Here is a 25,355-nt window from a genome sequence, read left to right as displayed (position 1 = left end):
AAGCGTGTGAATATGCAAGTCTTGACCGCAGTTTACACTTTTGTGCTACTTTGTTACCCATTCAAATAGACGTAAGTTTTTAGCTTCAGCTTCTCATTTTGTGTGAATATTTTTAGATCTGTGGTGACCAGAGAGCAAAACAAATGCCAGCACAAAACTTTCATCATGGGCACTCCACTGCTTTTTACAGATTTTGTCTACATGTTGTAATTCAAATACGTGTAAAATACCTGGCAGTTCTAACAGTCCTAAGTGCACAAGGTTGGATTCTATTTCTACCAACAGCTGTATGACCAGAATACTTGGATTAGCAAGTAGTGGTTGTGTAAATGTAGTGGAAGTGAACGGAAGAAGCTAAAAGTCTCACTTTTTTTATACTGTTCTCAAAAGGTATTTTGCCGATCCCTGTTAGTCAAGCCAACCCCAACTCTGCACAGCTGTTTACATTTACTATAAAATATTTGACCCCCAGTTTATATTGCTTCCTGCCCCATTGTTGAAAATTAAATTGAGCCGTTATGCTATGAATACAGGGAAATCTGTTATGTATACATTTTATACATAACTTCCTTTTTTAAAATTCTTGTTTTTCTGGTATGTCCGATATAAAATGGATTGACGGTAAGTCAAAACGCTGCTACACAATCTGTCCTTCATTTAACTCAGACACTGATGTAAAAAAAAATGTTGCTGCTTGTGAAGATAAGAAGGAAAAACACTTTGAGTGCTTATATGTTTTGTTTTGGAACGTGATCCAGAAATATGTTGTGCTGTGACAACTCCTACAGTGGAGGAGTCTCCTTTTTCAGTTTTAGATTGTCTAATACTTGTAAATATTACCACTGCATTTTTTAAAGCAAAAAAAAAAAACATTGCACCTTTTCTATTGTAAAGTTTCATCAGGTTTATATTTGTATTTTTCTTAAAGTGCAAAAATGGGTGCTAAAAGTTATTTGTGGAAGAAAATTAAATTTTAACAATAGCAGATAGGTTAAAGATAGCTACTTGTCATTGTCCTAAAATGGTGCTCTTTTTCTCCAATAGATAAATTAAAAAAAAAGATTATATGAAACTAGCTTTGAAACATACATTTAAATTTGGGTTTATTTTTCAACTTTTATTGTATTATTTTATATGGGTATGCGTTAGGAGTCAATAACTGAGCTTATATAAATTTATGATTTGCTCAAAACATTCTGACTATTTTTCATTTCTTCATTTTAAATGTAGTGTATTGTTTCTTCCTGTAGGAGGGGCTGTAGTGGTCGATTTTGGTTCTTAGACGATGTTCAAAAACAAGAAGAAGTCTAAAACCTGCCGCACCGCCACCCTCTGGCGCAGACAGGGATAACTGAGGAATTATACAGTTCTAACGATAAAGATTAATTTTAAAACACACACAGACGAAGAAACACTTTATCGCTCGCACAATGCCGGGGACTGCAGTCGTTCAGGTGACCAACTTGTCGTCGGCCGTGAGCAGCGAGCAGATGCGCACTCTGTTCGGCTTCCTGGGAGACATCGAGGAGCTTCGTCTCTATCCCCCCGAGTAAGCGCTGCTTTTCCGGTCTGAGCCAGCGAGGCAACGCCGCGGAGTTGCGGCCTTGTTAGGGCCCCACGTAAGAATTTGTATGTAGCTGTCCCAAATGTTTTTTAATGACTAACTTTATCCTTTGTTCTCCTTATTTCTTCCCACAGCAACACCCCTCTGTCGTTCTCCTCCAAAGTTTGTTATATAAAGTACCGAGACCCCTCAAGTGTTGGTGTGGCGCAACATCTCACCAACACTGTTTTTATTGACAGAGCTTTGATAGTGGTTCCCTGCGCAGAAGGTGAGTGCAAGCTGCTTGGTTTAATAATATTACAATAATAAAAAAAACCTTGATAAATAGCTGTGGACGTCTTCTCTGGAATTCACCTTGATGTCTATCGTGGTCGTGGGGAGGGGGGGTATAGTCTTCAGAAATAAACACGGCTGGTGTCGCATAATTTAGAGCAGGCATGGGCCGGTATGCAAATATATGCAAAGATTTAAAACACAAATACCATAAATTAAGACGATTTATAACCGATATTTTCTTCTGTTACTTCTAATATGATGTGACACTTATTTTTTCAGTATTTTTGTTATATTTAAGTAAATATAGGGAATACAGACATATTAGCTGTATTTTTCCCCCTTTCTTGCACGTGAGAGAAACTATAGCAGACTTCTTTCTGCCAGCTGACTGGCAGTGTGGCAATCTAAAATCTGATATGAATTTTGTTTTTTACATCTGTCCAATTTCATTTTCTAAGTTCCAGAACATAAAGAGAATAATGTTCTGTGGGTTCTTTGGATACATTTGATGAACAGCAAAGACGGTTTCAGTATTTGACCTGGTTATAACAAATGAGTAGCACATATCTAATTAGAAGGACTAGCAGAAACCGGCCCATGCCTAGATTGGATTTAAAGTATTTTATTGGTCCAGCACCTGACACAGGTGATGGGTTTAGCCACAGCACCCACTCAAGTTTCTATTTGGTGTCACATAAATTAAAGGGAGATCAGCATTACCATGAGCACTGGACAGTCTGGATTACAACTTGTGTATCTAAAAGAAATGTAACCAAATCCATTGCTAAAGAGTAAAACTCTGTCTTTCTCCCCCTTTTAAATTTTTTTTTTGGTACCCTTCTCTTCCCCACCCCCTTTTTTTTGGCACCCCTGTGTACACTCACAATGATTACACTTCTAACCTGATGCATTTTGTCCACGTGACTTGGTGCTGGATGGCTAATGAGTTTATTAATTTGGTTTTGTATGTTTTTTCTGTGTGATTATGTGTGCATATCAGATGACTAGACTGGCCCAGCTGTTACACTACACTAGCCTGAGTCAGGCATTGTTTTCCAAGCCACTATCCCCGATCGGGCCAACGCAGCCTTCAAGGGGGGGATGTGACCCGGAGAATAGCCCGCAGAACCTTCCAAGATGGACACCTTGTCTCTTTTTTTTTTTGTTTTGTTTTGTTTTTGTTTTTTTACTTTTTTTTTTATTTTGTTTTCGGTTTGTTTCCTTTTCATACTATCCCATGTTGTCCACTCTCTACTGTCTCTATCTAGAAACTTGCAGGTTGTGTTTATATTTGTTATTTTTTTGTTTGTTATTTTGATTATTGTCCAACCCCCCCAACCCCCTCTCTCTTTCCGCTACAGCTGGAGCTTGTGTGTGGTTGAATTCAGTCCAGGTTGCTACGGCACACCGGTGGGATGTGTGCCACACAAAAGATGCTATGAGGATCACTAACTCTTTTGTTCTCTTGTCTCCTACGTCTGTTGACGTAGTGAAGGGCTAGTCTGTGTGGAAAAGTGAGCCTCAGTAACAAATCATATATATATATATATATCTACATATCTTTCTTTTAAACTATCTGTGCACTTATTCATCTACTTGACACTGAACTAAGAAGGGAACATTTAGTACTTTTTCCTCACATTACTTCAGTACCGCTCTGATGTGAATGTTTAGTAATGACACAGAACTGATCAGTGTAGCATCATTCTCTCTTTGTAATGCATTAATACATTGCTCTGTTCATGTTTTGCTTAACAAAGATGGTTGCTTGCCCCTTTAATGCTGAATTCCCTCTAGCTCTAGGTCAAAATTGCACGGTGCCTTGCAATGTTATTCACAAACTTTTTCTAATTTTGTCTCGATGCAACCACAAACTTTGATGTGTTTTTTTGGGATTGTATGTGCTAGGCTAGGGGTCTGCAATGCGACAATCCGGAGCCTCAAGTGACTCCTTTTACCTTCCAGTAAAAATAATTAAAAACCAACTAATGTTTTTAAATTTTACTATATAATAATTGTTTTTTAGTTTTAATTCATCTTTTGACATGTATTAATTGCACTAAATTTCTAACACATAAGATGATTTTTTAATTTTTTATTTTTTTTTTTGGCTTTTGATTTGAAACACTAAATGTATATAAAGTTAAAATATTATTTCCAAACCAAATAATAGAAATAAAACTGTGGTTCTTTGAAAATTACAACAAAATTCCTATAGCAGGTTTTTTGTCTGGTCTAGGCCCCTGTGCTAGACCAACACAAAGCGGTCCAGCATACTTTACTCTGTGTCGGTCAGTCGCATAAAGTCCCAGTGGATCAGAGTTGAGTTTGTGGCTGTGACACGAGGAAATGTGGGGAAAGTCGAAGGGTTGTGAATCTATTTGCAAGGCACCATTTAAAACTTTTAAATCTTCCTGCTGAGAGAGAAGGAAGAAAATGATTATCCACAGTGGAGTGAGCACAATTCCTAATTGGTTGTTTTATTGACCTCTTAGCATTTCCAAAGTTCTTAAAACTGTTGTTCTTTTCTGTATCTGATGTTCTGTGTGCTATTAGTGATGCAGCCATTGGGGGTTGTCTTGTGTTGCACACCTTTCCAACACTGCGAAACGATCGCCCCCCACTCCCCCCCGCGGAAAAGCGCCCATGCTTGATATCGTATGGTTCATGACCAATATGTTTCCAGTACAGGTGACCCATACATCAAAGTGTTGACTCATTCTCTGCATTGTGTTTTTTCTTTTTCTTTTTTTTTTTCTTTTTTTTTACTTAACCTATATATATAAAAAAAGAAAGAAAGCAGAAAAACAAATAATCAGCTCCCTTTGTTTTTCTTTAATAAGAAGCTATTCTTTTGCACTTTTTATATTAATGATGCATATTGACTGAGAAGAGTAGATTAATCAAATCCAAGTAAGGATGCTTGGTCTGAAGTAGCGGGTAGATGACTCTTTAGGCTGGATGGGGAAGCGTATGCTCTCTTTCTCTCTAGAATACAGTGGGATAAATGTGCAGGCAGAGTGAAGAGCGCCTCCCTTGCCTTCCCTAACGTCCCACTTTGTCCTGCAGGGAAGATCCCAGAGGAGGCCAAGGCTCTGTCGCTGTTGGCACCTGCCGCCCCGGTACCCAGTCTGATTCCAGGCGGAGGACTGCTGCCGATTCCCACTCCGGCTCCACTTCAGAACGTGAGTCATCGTCTTTATTTTGGGTGTTTTTTATGGTGTTTTTTTTTTTTTATTCACATGCACGGGTTGAATCTGACATCCATCCGTGCGGTTTACGTCCGCAGCTGAACCTTCCTCTGGTGAATCGGATCACAGCGAGCCTCGACCCCACAGCCTCTGTGCTGGCTCAACCTCCCCTTATCGGCAATGTCGACCCGACGAAAATCGATGAGATTAGGAGGACGGTATACGTTGGAAACCTAAACTCACAGGTGAGGTCAAAGAAAAGTCTGAATAAATGAAGGTAGTTAAAGTCGTACCTGTGGCTGAAAGAGTTAATTGAGTATTGAAATAATCGTCAGCTAATTTAACAATCAATTAATTAACTGCAGTATACAGACCAAAAAAAAAGGCAATTTGCTGAAAGAAAAACACACTTGGATCAGTAGTTAAGCCAAAATTGTGAAAAAAATATCCAATTAATTTTGCATTTAAGATGAAAAAAGATAAGCTTGCAAATATGTTCAACCCAGAGCAACTGAAGGAGCATAATTTTAGCTTTACCTTGTTCAAAAAATCAATAAATCTCCTGTTAAGCACCTTTAGTTATCCAGTCGATGAATGTGAAAAGGAGAACGGCTTGAGCTTTTCACATGTTGATGTTGGAAGTATCTTTTTAGCTGCAGATTCATCCTTTGATACAAATGATCAAGCGCTCACTAAAGGAAAGCTGTTATTGTATTTTAGGCCAGAAAATGTTTATTTTTCTACTTAGAAATGAATTTAATTATTTCTTTATTTGTGTCTTATAGTGTATTTCTAATATTGTATAGAAAAACTGTAAATGGTTAAATCCACAGAATGCAGCAATGATTTTATCCGATTAATCGTCAGAATAATTGACTACAAAAATAACCATTGGATGCATATTTTTTTCAACATTTTTACAAAGTGTGACCTCTACGACAAGCTCCCGGTGCTCTGATACCCCTAAATAAAATCTAGGGTATTCAATAGCCTTTAGAAGACAACTAATTTTTAGTGCGCCTTTATGTGAGTTTAGTGCAGAGTTCAGTTCCCATGAAGAGTTCTTGGTGTGAAGACTGTTTTTTTTAAATGTGCAGTTTATTATATTTTTATTGGATCTGTCCCAGACCACCACTGCAGAGCAGCTGCTGGAGTTTTTCAAGCAGGTGGGAGACGTGAAGTTTGTCCGGATGGCCGGAGACGAGACTCAGCCGACCCGCTTCGCCTTCGTAGAGTTTGTGGAGCAGGACTCTGTGGCCAGAGCCCTCACTTTAAACGGAGTCATGTTTGGAGACAGACCCCTGAAGTGCGTTCTCACACCGTTTACTGTGAAATGTGTTTGAAAAGTGTTTATTTTTTAAATTTTTCTATGGTTAAATCTGTTTCAGGGTCAATCATTCCAATAACGCCATAGTAAAGCCCCCTGAGATGACGCCTCAGGCTGCTGCTAAGGAGCTGGAAAGTGTGATGAAGAGGGTGAGGGAGGCCCAGTCCACCATTGCTGCTGCCATAGAGCCAGGTTGGGGATTTGGATTGATTTGAAACGCTCACAAAGTGCTCCGTACCTCAGCCGAAGTTGTTTTTATGCTGACGCTAAGATTTCTTCTTTGTGCTTTTGTAGAGACAAAGCAGCGTTCGTCCAGCCGCTCCCAAAGGTCACGGCGGTCCCGTTCCCAGACGCGCTCTCGTTCCCACTCGAGATCACGGAGGAAAAGGTCCCGCTCCAAACACAGGTGCTCAGAAAGCCCCGGTTTGACACCATACCGGTACTGTGATGTCCGGCCACTGATGTTTTCCCTGTTTTTTTTTTCTCTCTCATTCTGGCTGATCAGACCAACACCAAGGTCTTTTCCTGGCGGTGACGCCCACAGTTCGAGGAGCGGCCACAAGAGGCGCTCTCGGTCCAGAGACAGGAGACACGCCAGGAGTCGCTCCAGGTGCTTTGACAGCAGCCGACTTTACAAACGTTTTTTTTTTACTTTTCCAGTCTAAATGCTGTATATTTTAGAGTTGCCACTAATGATTATTTATTACCTGTTAGTCTCTGAACTCATTTTTGAATTAGTTCCTTTTAATTGTACCTTCTAATTTTTTTTAAAAGGTACAATTTTTAAAAATTTTTTTTACATCCAACGAAAACGAGTTTAGTGTTATTTATGTGTCTTTCTGCTTTGAGTTGACCTGCTGATCCCCTCCGTCCGTCTCTCACTGCAGTACTTCTGCTTATCTCCAACACATTTCACATTTCTATAACAGTGAACAAAAGTTATTCCCACTGTCAGCAGAAGAGGGCGCCATATTCCAAGTGATCTTGACTTTGTTCTGATGGAAAATGTAATTAAATCTGAATATTTGACCAGGTTTTCAAATCAAGACAAAAATACTTTATTTTATCCTAAAGGGGAAATCATATGTTGTCATAACTCATATCATCTTCAAAGAGGATTCTGACTGAAGATTGTTGCTATGGTACTATTTTATTTCTTTGCGTAGCAGAGATGATATTTCAACGTAACATGTCCTAGATGATAATATCATTTGTTGGCCAGTTCTGCTAATCCACCTCATTTGCATTTGCTGCTTCTCTGGCTGTCCTACTAACTGTTTTTATTAAATGTAATTTTTCTTTTCTATTAGAGGCCACAAAAGGAGGAGCAAGGATCGGTCCAGAAGCCCTCGAAGGAAAGCGAGGTCACCTTCACCAAAACGGTCAGTCCGTCAACCTCTGAGGCCCCAAATGTGGTTCTGTTCTCAGCAGCACCTGAGTCATTTAATACGTTGTTTGGTTCATTTGTTTGTCATTGTTCATTTGTTTCCGTTGGCCTCTTTTAGAAGTAAACGGGAGAGAAAGAGGGAGCGCAGCAGAGACAGGAAGGAGTGTTCCTTGTCCAGGAAGAGAAGCCGCAAAGACGAGGAACGGATAAAGAGCAAATCCAAGACAACCAAGGTGAAACAACTCGCGATTTTCTCACCAACCCATCTGCTATCCCCTTAACAGGATGACCAGTTTAGTAGAACGTGGCTCTCCACATTGTGGCCCTTGAAATGATTTTGTTTGACCCCTGACCACAAGTCAAGAATTTGGAAATTGTCTGTTTTTCTTTTAATAAGGCAAAAGTCCAAAGCCTTTTTTATGTTTCGGGTCTTTAATGATATACAGATTTCATTAAGAAATGTGTTTATTATTGAGCAGGTAAACCTAAAAATACTACCTAATTTTGTGGCCTGCCAGTAGTTTTGAATTTGCCTCAGTCAGTGCTGACTTCTTTTTTTTTTTTTCTTGAAGTCTGACCTGTCAGTAACAATTTTGACCAAGTGACTCTTTTTTTTAAGTGCTTTTACATAAAACAATATGGTGGCTCCTAGATAGGAGTTTATAATCAAAGCAAAAATGACAAGATTATCACCATTTATAGCCTAACCTCCACCAGGAGGGGGTGATGTGAACTTAAAATGTTGTCTATTGTGATAACAATAAAAATTGTTAAACTATTTATTACTTCTTTTTTTGGTAATAGTGTGGATGTGCCTGGACTGGGCCACAAACACAAATATTGCTCTTGAAAAACATTCTCATTTAAAACAGACTTCTTTAGGATGCCAGTTACTTAAAAAAGTGTGATTTATATCACTAAATCCCAAACAGTAACCTTATTTTATTATGTTATCAAATTTAATGATATTTATAAATTATCTCATGGAACAGTGGACACAACAGCAAAACTAGGACTTCTGATTATACTGTTTTTATACTGTCGAGATAACAATAAATCAAAATATTTTCAGAAATATTTTAAGACAGTTAATAAGAGATAATTGCCGACCCCTGACCTCCACCTGATTTTTTTTTAATTTTTTTATTCAACTTCAACTGCATCTTGGGAGTTGATGCATTCGTCCACAAATTGGTTCATGTCATGTAAAATTAAAATGATTGTTTTGCACTTCCTGTTTTTACTGAAAAAGTCTAAAGTGTCTCAAACGTAAACATTGGGACAGCGAAGCAAAGTAAAAGTGCAGAGTGTAAAAACAAACGCAGTGCACTGAGAGTGTCTGAATATATTTAGCCAGTGAGATCGTTTCACAACTCTAAAACAAAACCAAATGAGGCGGTGGCAAAAAAATAAAAATAAATTTAAAAGTAGTAGCGTACAGGAAGTGCTGCAGCTCTGTGACCAAGTTGCACTTAAACAAATTAGACAACCAGATTGTCTCTCCGTGGTTCTTCAACTTCGGTATGACTCCATGCGCTTTGAAATGTTACGTTTGGCAAGCACCGTTCATGCCGTTCGCTCTGAAGCAAACCTGAGAGTAGAGGAGAGGGGAGATAAGTGAGCCAGAGTCCCACCAACTCTAGGTAATCTCGTTTCAGTGGTAAATGTTTCCACTCCTCTTTAGGTCGTTTCAGATGGGACCACACAACTAACCTACTTCAGTTCCAGATCAAACCAAACGATAGCGTTGATAGAAAAAACAAGTTGAAGAAAGGCTCGTCGCTCCATCTGATCTGATAACAATCTGAACATCTTAGACGGCTGAAAACATGCCCACAAAAAAAAAAAAAAAAAAAAGCCTTCATCTTGCAGGGCTCTGTTCGTCATATCTGCACACAGTTTTGTCACGTACAACAGTTAACAGCTTTTTTTTTTTTTTTTGGAGTGTGATGCAGCTAACTGTTTGTTCTGTTTTTGAGGTAAACACGAATCTGTTGTCAAATTTCATTGAGTCAAAACCAATCAGGTTAACTCTGACGCCATTTCAGGCTTAATTTATTCCAGACTCGCCTCTGTGGCTCCACAGAGAATCGGACTTAGTTAGTAAAATTCCTTGTTCCTCTTGTGTATTCTTTGCCCTATAAAAAGACATACTGCAAGTGAAGAAATCTACCAGTGATTTTGGGTTTGTGCAGTGTAATTAAAATAATATATCGTCAGATTACTTGAACAGGGCTGTAAAACGTATAAGGTTCATTTTGAGATCACCACAATCCAGAGCTGCTAAATCCTCAAAGCACTTTGACATTTTTATCATGTGAAGTGCCTTACAAATAAAGGACACTGTCCTTAACTCAGTCAGTGTCGTGAGTTTTTACAAATGGCCGGTCGGATTCTTGTAAGGGAGTCGTTCTTGAGCCACGGCCAGCGGCTCTCCCCTCCAGCTCAGGGTGTCCAAACTTTTTGTCTCATGAGCCAAAATTGTCGAGTCAAGAGGCCAAAGAAGTGATATTTGTAATTAAAACTTATGCTGTGATAGTTTTTGTTTGCCAGATTGATTAGGGATGAAACAATTAATCGGATTAATTGTTTATGAAAATAATTATCAACTAATTTAGTAATTGATTAATTATTAACTAGAGTATGCAGAATCAAAAAAGGACCATTTGCTTAAATAACAACATATTTGTAGCAGTAATTAAGGAAAAACTGTACAAATATATATATATATATATATATATATATATATATATATATATATATATATATAGATATATATATATATATATTGCATTTAAGATAAAAAAAACGTTTGTAAATGTTTTAACTAAAAATCTTCAAGTGGTATAATTTCAGCTTCATCTGGTTCAGATTCAGTAAAGAGATGCAGCGCTTTTGCCTTTCAGGCATTAAAATGTTTATTTTCCTAATTATGATACAAGTTATTTGCTTATTACCATGATAAAAATGTGTTTTATAATTGTATTATTATTGTGTATTATTGTTGTATAAAAGAGGCTTACGTGGGTAAATAAAAAATCTGCCAGTTTTTTTTTTTTATCCAATCGTCAGAATATTTAATTACTCAATCAAATGAAGTCAGAGTTTTTGTTTTTGGTTGGAAAGTGATTTATAAATTATTGTACACTATTAAAATAAATATTTATCAGGTGTTATTTATTTTTTAATCCAAAATGTAGTCATTTCAGAGCAATAAAAGCAGCATGTAGCCATCTTTCCGTCCTGTTTTAAGCGTTGACTTTCTTTCATTTAACAGGACTACAAAAGGGAAGAAAAGGCGGCGTACGGGAGCGACAGGGAAGGCTCAGCCACTCCAAGTGAAAACATGACATCATCACCGCGCGCCCAGCACAACGGCAGCTACAAAACTCACAGAGAGGAGGCCGCGTTTCTGGGCCGCAACGCCACCAAGTGAACAGTCGCCGTTTGCGTCTCCCTCGTCCGCCGCGCGCGTCATCTCCCACCACCTGTCGCCTCATCACGAGTTTCTTCCGTTTTGCGTTACGAACTCCCGCTGCAAACCCGAGGATTCTGACGTCGAGCTCATTTTCCTGCCCGGAGGACAGGAGAGACGGTGCTTCGACGCAACCTTCCAGGATAAAAGCACGTCGGCGTCATCCCAACGGCGGCGCTTGTTTCAAAGCGGCTCCGACGGACGACGCGATGTCGCAGAAAGAAAAACAAAAGCTGCTGAGATCGACCAGCGCGTGTGGAAACCTGGAGCCAACCGAAGAGGCGATCGGGGCTGCGGTCAATGTTATTTGGTAAAACTCTGGATTTTATCTGTAAGCTTCATTAATGCCTCTCAGACTGGCAGTGTTTAGTCATGCTCCGGTACGTCAACCCTTTCCTCTAAATAAATTCCTCCTCAGTAACGGAGTAAAAATACTAATTATGAAAATAGGAATTCTTTTTATAAAAGCCGACATTTGATTAGAAACAGTGTTGCCCCGGTAACAGCGATGGCTGGAACTCATCTAGTTTCCGAATCGTTTTTTTCTTTCCATGTTTACAAAAATCCAAACTGCTATTTTTTTTTTCAAAGTATTAAAAAAAAACAAAAAAACTAGCAGTCTTCTTTCAGCTAGCTGACTGGCAGTGTACAGGACTATCACTCTAAGCTCCAAACACTGTTAGGAAACTTTGAGCGGTGATATTTGAAAGCCATTTTGTTCCTTGGTGGCAGTCACCAGCCAGTGCTTACTTCTCAAAACCACATGTGCAGCAGGAATCTGCTTAAGTCATAAAAACTGTATATTGACTATTGTCTTAATTATTTATTTAGTCAATAAATGTGAGTGGGATCATAAAGGAGCAAGAAGTATTTTGATATAAGAAAAACAAAACAAAAAAAACTGTCTGTTCAGGTAAGGAAAACTTTTATATCTGCAACTACAAAACCTGGATCAATTTGGTCAATCAAAAAAATTTGTTTTTTTGTTAGTTTTTTTAGTGTGTTTGGCCTTTTTAATATATAGTTTTAATTAGAATCAGTAGCGAGTAGTTTCACCAGAACTGTTGCTATATATTGTGTGTTGTGTCAAATATTTGTCAGGAATCCATAGTTAAATTTTAAAGCTACTAAATTAAAAAACAAATCCATTGACATTAACAACTTTAATCTCATTTCAGTTGATATTTCTTTTTATTACTTTTTTAAGTGATTGTTTAAAGGTGAGGAGGGAAAGAATGGTTTGATCCAGACCTTTTCAAACAAAAAGGATGTGCAAAATTGTAGAGTTAAAAAAAAAAAAACTTAATTTCACTAAAAACGGCCAACTTTTACCATAAATATTAAAAACTAAATAAATAAGCAGAAGAAAGTGGTGTGGCTGCAACAGAAGCTTCCCCCATCTAGCTGATTCGGAGAAGCACAGGCGTACGACTTGTTAGCACTAGAAGTGTGAGGACCTTCCTGTTCCTGTAAGGATGTAAACTGGACTGAAGACTTTTTTTCTACAAGGCTAAAGAAAACAGGTTTCTGAAGTGCTTATTTAATTTTTTTCTTGTTTGTGGACACTTGAGAGGATTTCTGTCTGAGGTTTGTGAAGTGTCCTTTTGTCCATCTTTTTGCGCCTCATTTCTGCACCATCCAGGAACTCTGTTGTCCTTCAGGATATTATTACTGAATAATAACTCAGAGAGCTATAATTATGAGACAGTATGTTGTTGCAGGTGTTTGGCCCAACTTTTGTCTAGATGTAGGCCTCATTCGCATAGCTATCATTGCGTCAATTTCTATGTTGCCACAGCAACATTTCAGTGTACCATGTTTGATTTTTCTATCGTAACGCTGAGAGATGAAATATTTTCAGTTAACAAGATGACTGAAAAAAGTTTACGGGCTGATTTTTTTATTTATTTTGGAAATGGGGAAAATAAACAGAAATCTCGCAGGTCAACAAACCGTATGGAAGCACAGAAGGGTCAAAAAGTGCCTAGACCACGATTGTACAGCAAGCAAATAAAATATTGACTCATTTGGATGTTTTACGAATAAAACTAATAAGATCTTATATTAAAGTATTGTGGGCTGTCGGAATAGACTAACTGTTCATGGGATGTTTTTATCCGTTTATTCTGTAATTTAATGTGTTGCAGTAGTTATGAGTGTGCTCATTGAAACATGGTGGCAAAACGGCAACAGATCCAGTTCCTATTTTGAAAAGTTTACATCTTTTTTTTCTTAACACATCTGTCAGAAGTAATGAGCTTCAAATGTCAGAATTAAATCGTTTCAAGCTCATCTGCCAATATGTGAACATGTACTTTATTACTTTTTTTATGTGCTCATCTTCTCCGCATTTGAGAGGACTTTTTTGTGCTGGGAAATTGGAGGAGTTGATGTTGGTTCAGTAAAATAGTTTTTGAAATATTCGGATGTATGTACATATTACTCTTTGGTTTGAACCTAAGATGTTTTATTTGATTGCAAAAGCTCTGAATAAAGAGACTTTCCACTCAGATGTTTTGCCTGGTTGTTTCTGTTCTAAATATCACTAATTGCAAACTAGCATTTATTGTACCACTTGGAGCTTGTTGAAGTTTACAGCATTTGGACCTAGTATCCAATATTTTTCATACATATAAAGTGAATGGAGGTCCTCAGATCGATAAAGTACAAGAATGTGTGTCTGTTTGTGTATTTCTCACACAAAACATTTTAATAAATGTCAACAATGACCAGAAATCCCCGTATAGTTACTGACTAATCAGTGACGTACAGGAAAATATTTTTAGTCGTAGACACGTTCACATTCAAACGTAAAGTAAGGTATACTTCCTTTGCAAACAACTTTGGCATTTATGTCATTTGCTTCATGGTTGAGTTGTACACATAAATACAAGCTTGACATGCCATTTGTACTGAATAAAGCTTAAAAATAACTGTTGTCCTGCAACAGGTGTAAAACATTACAGCTCCATTCAGGGTGTTTTCACAACTGGTAGCCCAGTAGACCAAAACTGCAACATTTACATTTTCGGCTCAAACGAACCAAACCCTTTGAAAATCCTGTTCCCCTCCTCGCCTGTGGTGGCGCTACACCAAATCCCACTGAGGGAAAAGGACAGGAAAGTCTCCACAGAAAACATGAGTGTAACTTTCTTCTTCGTAAAATGCAAACAAAAATGGACTTGCGTCAAAATTTAGCTGCTGTAGGATTCCTCCTCTGTCTTTGGTAAAAGACCGCAAGGCATTACTCCCGCTAGTGCTAAACTTTCACATTTGTTTAGCTAATATATGTCCAGCGATATAGTTCGCTTCGTGCTTTTGGAGATGTCTCAGGTCCACTTGGCGTTCACATACGGATTCGAACCGCACCAGAGTTCACTTCAACCGAACGGAGACCTAGGTTTGTAGGCGGACCAGAGACCACCTTCCCAAACGAACCAGACTTTCAAGGCAACCGAAGTGGCGTTCACACCAGGGCTGGTGTAAATTCACTGTCTGATGGTGGACTGGTGCTAAATTGTCTCACGTAGTCTAATCTCATAGACTTTAACACAGTGAAGTCCTCCGGTTCGCCTTCGATGCTCGGTGTGTTTGAGCCACCTTCCGTCGTCCACTGCGGGGTGAACTGTTGGAACATTTCCATCGTCGTATAACCGCCTGCAAAGGTAAAAGGTGAGCTTTGGAAGTGTGTCCTCTGTGTGTCCAGCAAAGTGTCCGTTGTGTCATCATCGTCTGCCGCGCTGTCTCCGTCCCTGTCGCTCCAGGCGTGAGCCGTTTCCAGACTGTCGTCCTCACAGGTCCTGACATGAGGCAGCATCGACGACAACGGGATCACGGCTTCCCTCTCTAGAATCTGGAAACTCTTCGTGTCCCATTCCTCCACTGCTTTTAGAGTCACTAATGCCTCCAGAAGTTTCTGAGTGGAAGATGGTACATCATCAACAGTTTGCATTCCTTTAAGGTTGTAAAAGTTGTAAAAGAAAAGCAGAAATGCACATTTACCAGTTGTCCGGGACTCTCTATTTTCTGCACTGCGTTGCTATGTCCAGGGTTGGGCACCCTTGGCCACAGAATGGCTTTTACCCTAGGCACAGTCAGTGTATGAGTAATGTTGTGTTTTGCTGTTCAACTTTATTGCCATCAGATGTAGGGTATAAATGTTCTACCTTTTTATCACCGGAGACCCAAATACCAGCAAACAGACCACCACTACGAAAGCTGCGATTGCGGCCCTGATGCTGAAATTCACTGTGCAAAGAACAAAATAAAAATTCAAACTTCAGCTCAAAAGAATAAATGTCTTAAAACTTACTAATCAAATAACCTTTCGGATCCGTTTTAAAGACACTTGGAATGCTTCGGATTCCTTCGCCCGCCGATGTGAAACCAGATATCTGGACTTGATACGCCGTTCCACTTTTGAGGGCCTCCATGTGAAAGCTGGTAGAACCCGGATCCACCGTTATATCTGCGAAGAAATGGGACTTTGTTTGAGTTGTGCTTCTGGTGCTTGGGTATTTACCTACAAACCAACAGGAATCTCTGCTGCAGCATTGCTGGGAACAAATTTTGCTTTAGAATGCAGAGCGCTCTCTGCTCTCTGATACCGTCCAATTAAATCGTTTCAAGCTCATCTGCCAATATGTGAACATGTACTTTATTACTTTTTTATGTGCTCATCTTCTCTGCATTTGAGAGGACTTTTTTGTGCTGGGAAATTGGAGGAGTTGATGTTGGTTCAGTAAAATAGTTTTTGAAATATTCGGATGTATGTACATATTACTCTTTGGTTTGAACCTAAGATGTTTTATTTGATTGCGGCATTTGGCATTGGGCTTGCACTCGGGATATTTACCTCAACTGAAGTTGATTTCGCAAACAACATACCACAAATTTCCCTTTATGTCTAGATTCCATTCATAATTACTCACAGTTGTCTCTCGAGGCCCATTAGCATGATGCACTTTGCCCTACATAGCTGAAAACCAGACTAGTTATGACTCATTCTTTTGCAGTTTGGCAGAATTAGAGTTCAAAAACAGTGCTTTTGGGTCAGCGTCTGTGTCAACAAATTACATGCTCAAGAAATTATTTACCATTCTGATTGACACCATGTAAGTTAGAAACATTGGTGCATCTACTACAGGACAAAGCAGAAATGAAGGTGAAGGCGCCATGTTTATTTCGCTAAAACTCTTCCTAGCTATCACTTGGTTTGATATGATTGGTCCTTACTGTGTGCTGTGCTCGTTTCCTGGTAGTGATGCTCAGTGTAGTAGATGATGTAACCCAGCAGGAACCCTCTCAAGTCTTCCTCTGGGATTCGTGACCACTGGAGCACTGCTGAATTAAGCGTCACGTTGTGGAAGCTGACGTTTGCTGGGGCGCCGACAGGAGCTGTGGGCGATTCCAAGACATGATCACGTAAAGTGAAATTTTTTTATTTTTTTTTTAATAATTGTAAAATATACTCAGATTGTAAGATAAAATTTTTAAAGTGCAGGCAGCAGAGGTGACCCTAGGACTGTTTTCGAGGGGCTGAACCCTCCCTAAAATATTCGAAAGCCTCCCTGGAATAATGTGTTTTTTGTTTGTTTTTTTGTTTGTTTGTTTTTTTTACAAAAAAACTGCCTGCAAATTCTATATAAATAACCACATTAGGTATTATATTTACTCAAATATGATCATAAATCTCTCAGTTTGGAAGATGGTACAAATGTGAAAGTTTGCACAAGTGTTCTTCAGAGGCTTTCTAACAATTTTAGGTGCAGAGCCACAGAAAATTAGAACTATCTTGGCGTCATTTACAAGACAATCATTTAATTCCATTAACTGTCATATTTTACAGTAGAAGAGTTTTCTGTTATGCTGAATACTGTTTTAAAAGCTGAAAAGCAACTTCTCTGTTTTGTTGCTGTTTGACAGATTTTGTTCTCGCCTACTACGAAATGCAAATTTTATTTGCAAAGCACTTTAGTGCAGTTAATATCTGCTTTTAAAGTGCTGTACAGTATTCATAAAGCACAGATAAAAACACATAACAATAAAACACAAATTAAAACACATCCTGTGCATTCTGTAGGGGCTGAGCCCCCCCTCTTCTTAAAACCTAGCGACGCCCCTGGCAGGCAGTATCTGACTTACATCCTTCAGTGTGATAAAACTCTGTAGTCCCATAGGTGCTCTCACTGTTGTTGATGGACTTCATGTTGCAGGTGTTCTTGTTTGGTCGCAAATGCAGAGTGACTCTGTACCTGGTGTAAGGCTCCAAATGTTCTGGAGTAATTTGAAAAAAAAAAAAAAAAGGTTATATTATAGACTGGTCATTCAATTTACAGCAAGTAAGTATTAAATGTCTCAAGTCAACATGTCTCTCAGTTTAAATATTTTTAACAAGGCCCATCAATGTAAAATACACACCAGATCTTGGCAACAACCTCGGTGATGCACACATAAACAGAAAATCAAACCATATTATTTCATAAATGAAGTTATGGGTGAAAATCCACATGAAGAAAATGTGCAAAACGTCAATAAAACTGCTTTAATAAAACATAACTACGGACATCTGAAGGGAACTTTGTTTCATCCGGGTTGCGAATATTCAAAACGAGAAAAACCTTGATGTATTTAACACTTGATTCTCCCTCTGTGTTTCACCTACAGACCAAAAATAAACACTTGATTTAGATCAGATTTCAGGCTGATGCACGTCTTTCCCCACCACCGGCTGCTTCTTTCAGCAAAGCACTTCAAAGTGAGCAGTTCAAAACGGGACTTCCTATCATCTTTTCCATTTCACTTCCATTGAGTTTGGCAGAAAAACAAACAACTAAAGGAAATGAAGTCGATGGGGGGTATTTACCATAACCAAAAGGAAGACATGTTATTGGAAACCTTCTGCTGTTAAGAGACATGAACGTTATCAGGTGTATTTAGACACTTCATCTAATATACTGCATGTTGTCCAGTAAAGGCTAGATTTTTAAATGTCCTTTGGTCCTAAACCAACTTTGGTCCTACTTCTAGATATGGAATTTATTTATTTATTTGGAGGTTCATTATTAATCACCTGCCTTACTGATCTAAGCAAATCTCTCTTGGGTTTGTTTGGAGTATTTCCTCTGCCGAAAGACATGAGCTCTTTTTTTTTTTCCAGATTGAAACTAGCAGTTCCTACGACGACCACCTGAACCACCAATGTCTCGCACTCAAACAAACACTTGGATATGTGTTGTGACGAGGGGACAATTTGGCACATTATTTTAGGTTTTACACATGCACTGTTACCACATGAGACTTTCGGCTTTACAGGAGCTCTCACAGTGTGTGAGGTACACTAACGTAGGTAATACACACTATACACACACACACACACACACACACACACACACACGGCTCCACACGCTCACTCAGAGTAAACACAACCTCAGCTCAATCCAGACACGCATCACGTCTTTGGTCGGGACCGCTTCAGACCCAACAGCAGTGAAACAGTGAATCATTTCACCAGGGCTGGAACAATTAATTGGATTAATCACGACAATTGTGATTAATTGATTATTGAAATGATCGTCAAGGATGGAGGGATGGATACACAACAGGGCTGAGATGATTAATTGGATTAATTGATTATTGAAGTAATAATCAACTAATTGATTAATTGTTAACTGGACTGCTCAAGATGGTCATTCTTTCATTTAGATAAAGAAAACAAATTTAGAGTAATTAAGCCAAAACTGTTCAAAAACTATATTGCATTTAAGATAAAAAATAGCTTTGTATGTAAATATGTTAGCTTTAGCTTTAGCTGCACCCGGTGCCGATTTACCAAAGGATCTTTTGGTTTTGCATTTTAGGAAATGCAATTTTTATTTTCTACATTTTAAAAGTAATTTAATTATTTGTTTATTTGCATTTATTTGTATTTCTAAAAAAATTTGCTAAAGAGGTTAAATCAAAAATCCGTAGAATGTGCCATTCTCTGATTAATCGTTTGAAAAATTGATTAATCAATTATTTAAATTATTCTTAATTGTAACCCTAATGTTGCTAGCATGCTAGCGCCGGATGAGCGAGTACCGCTCCCTTCTGCACATGTACAACAAAAGGCTTACGGTCGTTAAGGCTGCAGTGTAGTCGGTCAGGAATGGCGACAAAAAGCAAAGACTCTGTGTCATATTTCGTTGTCTAAATTTCCCACCACTCGCTTGTTTGAACAGCTTACCCACCTGATATAGAGGAAACGGTCTTCCTGGCAATGGCGTCCTCAAAGAAGGACAGGTACCATCCCGAGTGTCCCTGTTTCATCCACTCCACCACGTAGCAGACGTACTTCTCGATCAGATCGGGCCTCCAGTGGATCGTGAACGCCGTGCTGTTGTGGACTGTCACATTCAGCCTCCCGTCTCCCAAAACTGCGGATTCAAAGTTTCGTCATGGTCTACGGCGCCACGGCGTCATTCATTCAGTAACCAAAACAATCTGCTGAGTTTGTACATCGATGTTTATTGAACGCTACAGATCAAAAACGAAACGACGGCCATACACTAAGTGATAAGCATCCAAAGCAGTGGGTAGAAATATAAACGTGTTCAAATTTACCGCTTCTCCAGCAACATCACAATTATGATCTCTTCCTATTTATAAGTTATTGTAGCAACATACTCTGATTAGTCATCAAAGTATTGATTCAATGATGTGCTTACAATATTCCCATATGTAAGAGTGTTACTAATAGTAGCTCTACTAGCATTAATGACAATAATAATGATAATATTGTTAATATCAATAACATAAGATATTAAGATAATTTCCCATGTACAGAGCAGACCATGTCCTTAATGCTTTAACGCCACAATCTGTCTGTCCCACACGAAACGCAAAAACTTCTTGCGGTTCTGAGCTCGGTTTTAATTTTCATTTCCCTATGAAATTCTGTTTCCTGCTTTAAATAACACATTGCACCCTGTTTGTGAATTCACCAAATTAGTACATTTTAATAATTTAGATTTTATAAGTTTGTCATTTAAAAACAACAACAACAAAAAAAAGAAGTGATTTTCTTACTGTTGGCGCCTGTGTGCTGTGGTATGACGTGGGTGGCAGATGGCGAAACGCTCGCGTTGTTGTAAGCGCTGATGTTGAGGCGGTACGCCGAGTAGGAGAGGATCAGTCTGATCTCCGGCTCTGAGGTGGTCAGCTGCGCCTGCGGAGGCTCTCCGGACTCTTTCCAAACGGTCACTTTGTAGCCGTCGTACAGATCTTTGACAGGAAACTACCAAACAGCACAACTCCCGTTTCAGCACCGTGTCATTCTCATTATTATCTTTTCTTTTCTTTTTTTATTTTTTAGGATGCGTTAAAACTGCGTTGATTCAAAGTGTGCAAGTACCTTCCAGGTTATGGAAATCAACCGGCAGCCGGTTTTCTGCGAAATATCGGTGTATTTGGCGCTGACAAGGATGGGTCGAGTTGTAAGCTCTGAAAAAAAGAGATTTGACGTAGTCAATATTTTCTGGATTTTTACTGCTTTACTTGATTTCTGAATTCAATCTGAAGTCAGTCCTCACCTGATGGCACATAGTGATTTTTGCTCCATGGACACTGTGAGCATTCAGCAGTAGTCACACACTGTATCTGGACAACGTAGACCAATGAGGGCGTTAGCTTCTCCACCACGGCTGTGTTTGGAAGCTGAGTCTCCACAGTCTGTGAACAAAGGCAGAAATTAGTGAGCTGGAAACAAGTCAAACCAGGTTTGATTCATTTTGATAACTTTAACGCTGTAGTGTAGAACTTTTATAATGAATATGTTTACACATTACTATGTTGTGACAGTGTAACACGAGACAGAAAATTTGTGAAAAAACGGAGCTCCTGCGCCTCCTTCCTGTCTTACTGACATCTGCAGAAATGCACCGCTACCGATCAGAAACAACCAATCAGAGCCAGGAGGAGGAGTCAATCGGGCTCACGTATGCGCTGCTCAACCTGCCACAGTTTATCCGCCATCATCGGTGGCCATGCTAACTAGCCTTAGTATTCACTGCAGGCTCCCGTGTGGGGACCTAGCATATGAACGGCGTGTACATGAGCATAATCGACAGCACTAAGACCCTCCTCCTGGCTCTGATTGGTTGTTTTTAGACCAAGTGGTCTATTTCTGTAGATGGCAGTAGAACCACAAGGAGAAGGCAGAGGATAGTGAGAGTTTAAACAAACTCTTCATTGTATAGCAAAAGTCAATTCCAATATTTAGACATTGACAAATGAACAGTAAAAGCTTTCTGCTTTCTTGAAAGCTCTATTATTAAGACTTAAAACATTAAACACAAAATGTATCAAGTTCATTTGCATTTAAGAAACAAACCAGTTCAAACACGTACACCTATAAAGTCTTTAAATATAAAGTAAAGTTTAGTCCAGTTATTTACCTGCTAGCTGTGATATCACAATATTACAATATTATCGCTTTCACTTTTTGTTTTTAACTGATGTTACGTGGTCAGGACGGATAGTTGTTCCGAAAACACGGTTTGCGACAGTTATGAGCAGGCGATTAATCCCGACCTCGTTCCACGAGTGGCTGCCCAGCGCTTTGTATCTCACAGAGATCTTGTTATTTCCGTCCTCTTTGAGCCAGGTCACGTTCACCTGCAGCGCCCCAGATGTGCGAGTCAGCAACACTTCGATAGGAGGCCCGCAGGACCGTTCTGAAGTAGAGAAAAGAAACAAAAATAATAAAATTCTCACTGTCTGACATTAAGCTGTTTCTGTTTAAGATTAGCAACATTCTTTCTATTTGCCCATTTATGTTTTTTCTATTTATTTTTTTTTCACGTCACAAGTTTACTTGCATTTCCTCTGTGGTTTGGAGAATCAAACATTGAACAGTATAAAATAGGTCCAATGTTTTGTTTACAAAGACGCCGTCCAAGCTGAGCAGCTGAATCAGGTTTGTCTTGCTTACACGTTTTCTGTGAGACTGAGATTGGGTCTTTGTGATGGTCTCGCAAAAACATTGACTTATTTGTCCGTAAGTCGTGTTGCATCTGACTTAATGGTATGCTTAAGACCATTGTTCATTTGGAAGGTCTATTTGAGGCCCAAGTTTTACCTCATTGCTGATATCCCGAGAATCTGTGTGAAATTTTCCACGTAATGTTCTTTTCTTATGATGTCAACTATTTCATAAAGCGCACCGGTCCCTCCTGCCGCAAAGCACCCACGCAACCTGAAGCTGCAGTCACAAAGACGACACAAAGTGACTTATGGTTTGCTGACTTCTTCGTTTTTCATCCAAATGAATTCTGAGTATAGCCAAGTGCTTAAACTTCAGCTTAATTAGACCGCAGGGTTTCTTTCTGTGGGCATTTTGAAACCGTAAACAAACTTTTTCTAGCGATGGCTTCTTCCGTACTGAGTGGCCCCTCAGTCAGTCCATACAGGACTAAATTACAGAAGTTACATTTATCTGAAAATGCAACTATTTTGGCCAACTTTGGAAAATAGAAAATGATCTGTTGCACTGATGGGTTAAAGATTTCTGTCAAGTTATTAGTGCGTGTGAGTCAAACAGCAGAGCAGCGGTATGAAAATGGAGAACCAAAAACACATCGTTTCATATACGTATATATATAGAGAGAAAGAGAGTGATATGTACGTGCACACACACACACACACACACACACACGCACACACACGCATTCATACACTTTCTCAGACTTACTCAGAGTCTTTTTTGAACCACTGAAAACTGCTTTTGTGCAATTCTCCATCCCCGCATTGTTTTCAATAACCTCCACCGTAAAGTTGTGATCATATATTGTCAGCTTTTGACTGGGTTCGGTTAGGTTGTAGAAAACGACACAATAAGGTCTGCCTCTGCTTCTGCCTCTGTCTCTGTCTCAGAAATGAGAAAGAAATGGACTTTTACAAAAAAAAAAAAATTCAAGGAAAAAACTGCTTAAAAAAACACAATGGAAAGCATACGCTTGTTGTAAGATGAATGTGTAGCTCTTCGGTCCATGTTTTCCGGATTCCCACGTACATTTCTCATCCTTCTTGGATTTACGGAAACAGACTAGATCACGGACTCCATCTTTAAAAGAAAAAATACCACACACAAAGTTGCCTATCTCTGATGTGATTGCACCGACTGACGAGATGAGGACGTCTGTTCTCACCTTGGTGAGTCCCACAGTGTTGGTATTTGGCTGAAATGTTCTCCTCCGGCTTGCACGTTTCTGCATCAACATAAAATATGAATGAAGACACATCAGAGAGGTGTCTGTCATTTGGTACAAAGCTCCTCCAACTCAGCTAAAACACAGCTGATACAAGAAATACTAGTCAGGAAATTCAAAGCACTTTGAATCAAAATTAATACACAAAGAGTTTATGGTCACGCCTTTATCACATTTTCTCATCTCGCACCTTACCAGCATCCATGTGGAACTTAACTAGCTTGTTAAAAAAAGGTTGTTGTTACCGGAACACATGCAAAGCAAACGTTACGTTGGTGCGTTTAAGATCACCCTCATGAACAAGCTACACTCCGCGAAAGAAAGAAACTAAGTCCTACCTGCAGAAACATGGACTTGTGTGAAGATTGGAGCATAGAGAACGAGTATCAACCCTTGAATATAAACAACAGTTAATGAAAGAAAACATGATAACTCATGCAATTTATTTCTTTCTTTTCTTTTTCTTTTTTTTTTTAATGCGCAGAAATGTTTCAAGAAGACCAGAAAACGTCTGCAGGTGTCTTACCAACGACGAGAACATGCATGTAGGTTCCGAGCCAACTGCATTTTGTTTCTGCCTCGCCGCTCTGCACCCCACGACCCGACATGATGAAACCACGATGGTGGGTTTGGGAAAAATCTCACACCCACCGCCCGCTGCCATTCACAAGCGCCGCGCACAGAGCCGCTGCTCTGCTGAGACTGAACGAGGAGGAAATATTTTGGGGGAGTTTTTTTCTTTTCTTTTTCTTTTTTTACGCATAGCGTGGAGGGGGCGGTGACGAATTATGACACTGTAAGGACGACTCACAAACTGACAAGAAACAGTAGCTCTGAGAAATAACACGTTTTTTTTCTTTCTCTTTTCTTTATTTTTTTTTCTTTCCCAAAAACAGAACCACTCGACATGAAAAGCTTTTGGCCTCTGCGCATAACAAATGTGACCTGCAAAGACAAAAAAAAAAAGCTTCTCAAATGTAATGACTGTAAAGTTTCTGTTCGCAAGGCTGAATGTGTGTTTGAACTGTTGCAGGCAGCTTTTCAGAAACTCCTGTGCGTACAGTTACTGAAAGACTCTTTCTGTGATCAAACCCGAGAACCCAAATGACTTTACTGGCCCGGTCAGATCAAGATCCCTTCACGCCCCGTTTTGCTTTCAAAGAATCAAGAAGAAATTTCAGTTGAAAAATACACATTTTTCCTGATGAAACCAGAAAGTCAGTTTTTTCATGTTAGCTCACGCGGAGAAGATGGAGGGGAAAAAAAATTGTTTTAGGAAACAACAGCAATTTTCCCCCTCCTGCTTAGACCGCACTTTGTTGAACTCTGGAACTTTTAGAAAAGATGCGGAGAAGAGGTCATTTCCTGCATTCTGCAAAAAAAACAGTAAATGTATGAAGTCAATCAAACCCTCCCAATGTTATGTGTTATTTATGTGTGGCGGTTTAGCTTGTTCGAAGTTTGGCGGTACACGATGTTTGACGTATACCGTCAAAAAGGAAAACACAATCTATTTGTTTTCCTTTTGTTTGTTTTTTTTGGTAGAAACATTTTAACCTATATCGATTTTATTGAAAGTCAAGCTATAAATTGTAAATTTACGTCAACTTCTACATTTAAAAAAATACTATCATTACTATAAGAAATTTTTCAACTCTCAATAACTCATGCAGGCACATTTAGTAACAAAAATTGTTACAAGTAGAAAAGAGAATTTGAACGTAAGAGGTTTGCGGTTTAAAAAACCGCAAAAAGAAAAACAAAACAAAAATAAGATACACCCAGCATGAAATTACATTTGCATATTCTGAGCCAACATTTAAGAAGCAGAATTTAATTTTACACGCCGCCTTCCTGCGAAGCAAGTCAACCACAACGCTCTCGTCC

General features: G+C 39.0%; 2 protein-coding genes across 4 annotated transcripts; one reads left to right on the top strand and one right to left on the bottom strand.

Annotated features, from left to right (window-relative positions):
- Window positions 1-1,297: 1,297 nt before the first annotated feature.
- On the top strand, window positions 1,298-13,730 carry srek1 (splicing regulatory glutamine/lysine-rich protein 1). 3 transcript variants are annotated; one of them, XM_088010806.1, is made up of 12 exons: window positions 1,699-1,832; window positions 2,841-3,354; window positions 4,397-4,531; window positions 4,910-5,025; window positions 5,130-5,276; window positions 6,159-6,337; window positions 6,420-6,550; window positions 6,653-6,764; window positions 6,864-6,968; window positions 7,669-7,740; window positions 7,864-7,978; window positions 11,023-13,730. In XM_088010806.1, exons 3-12 carry the CDS (start codon window positions 4,501-4,503, stop codon window positions 11,179-11,181), a joined length of 1,167 nt encoding a protein of 388 aa, XP_087866932.1. In that variant the 5' UTR covers window positions 1,699-1,832; window positions 2,841-3,354; window positions 4,397-4,500; the 3' UTR covers window positions 11,182-13,730. The 3 variants fall into 3 exon arrangements, with proteins under 3 accessions (XP_014841224.2, XP_087866932.1, XP_087866933.1); XM_014985738.2 differs by lacking the exons at window positions 2,841-3,354; window positions 4,397-4,531 and adding an exon at window positions 1,298-1,549; XM_088010807.1 differs by lacking the exons at window positions 1,699-1,832; window positions 2,841-3,354 and having other exon boundaries at window positions 3,382-4,531.
- Window positions 13,104-24,630, bottom strand: LOC106917055 (interleukin-31 receptor subunit alpha). The gene is made up of 16 exons (XM_014985735.2): window positions 23,995-24,630; window positions 23,807-23,860; window positions 23,409-23,468; window positions 23,215-23,323; window positions 22,952-23,124; window positions 21,793-21,935; window positions 20,793-20,931; window positions 20,615-20,703; window positions 20,290-20,497; window positions 19,452-19,637; window positions 17,365-17,496; window positions 16,456-16,617; window positions 15,545-15,688; window positions 15,387-15,468; window positions 15,223-15,304; window positions 13,104-15,136 (listed from the first exon to the last, which is right to left on the bottom strand). The coding sequence occupies exons 1-16, from the start codon at window positions 24,074-24,076 to the stop codon at window positions 14,687-14,689; spliced, it is 2,295 nt and encodes a 764-aa protein (XP_014841221.2). The 5' UTR covers window positions 24,077-24,630; the 3' UTR covers window positions 13,104-14,686.
- Between the last annotated feature and the right edge of the window lie 725 nt (window positions 24,631-25,355).

This window comes from Poecilia mexicana, unplaced genomic scaffold, assembly GCF_051168715.1.
Source record: "Poecilia mexicana isolate PSO_F unplaced genomic scaffold, ASM5116871v1 scaffold_12, whole genome shotgun sequence".
NCBI lineage: Eukaryota > Metazoa > Chordata > Actinopteri > Cyprinodontiformes > Poeciliidae > Poecilia > Poecilia mexicana.
Note: the sequence above shows the minus strand (reverse complement) of the source record. Positions and strands in the feature narration are given on the sequence as shown.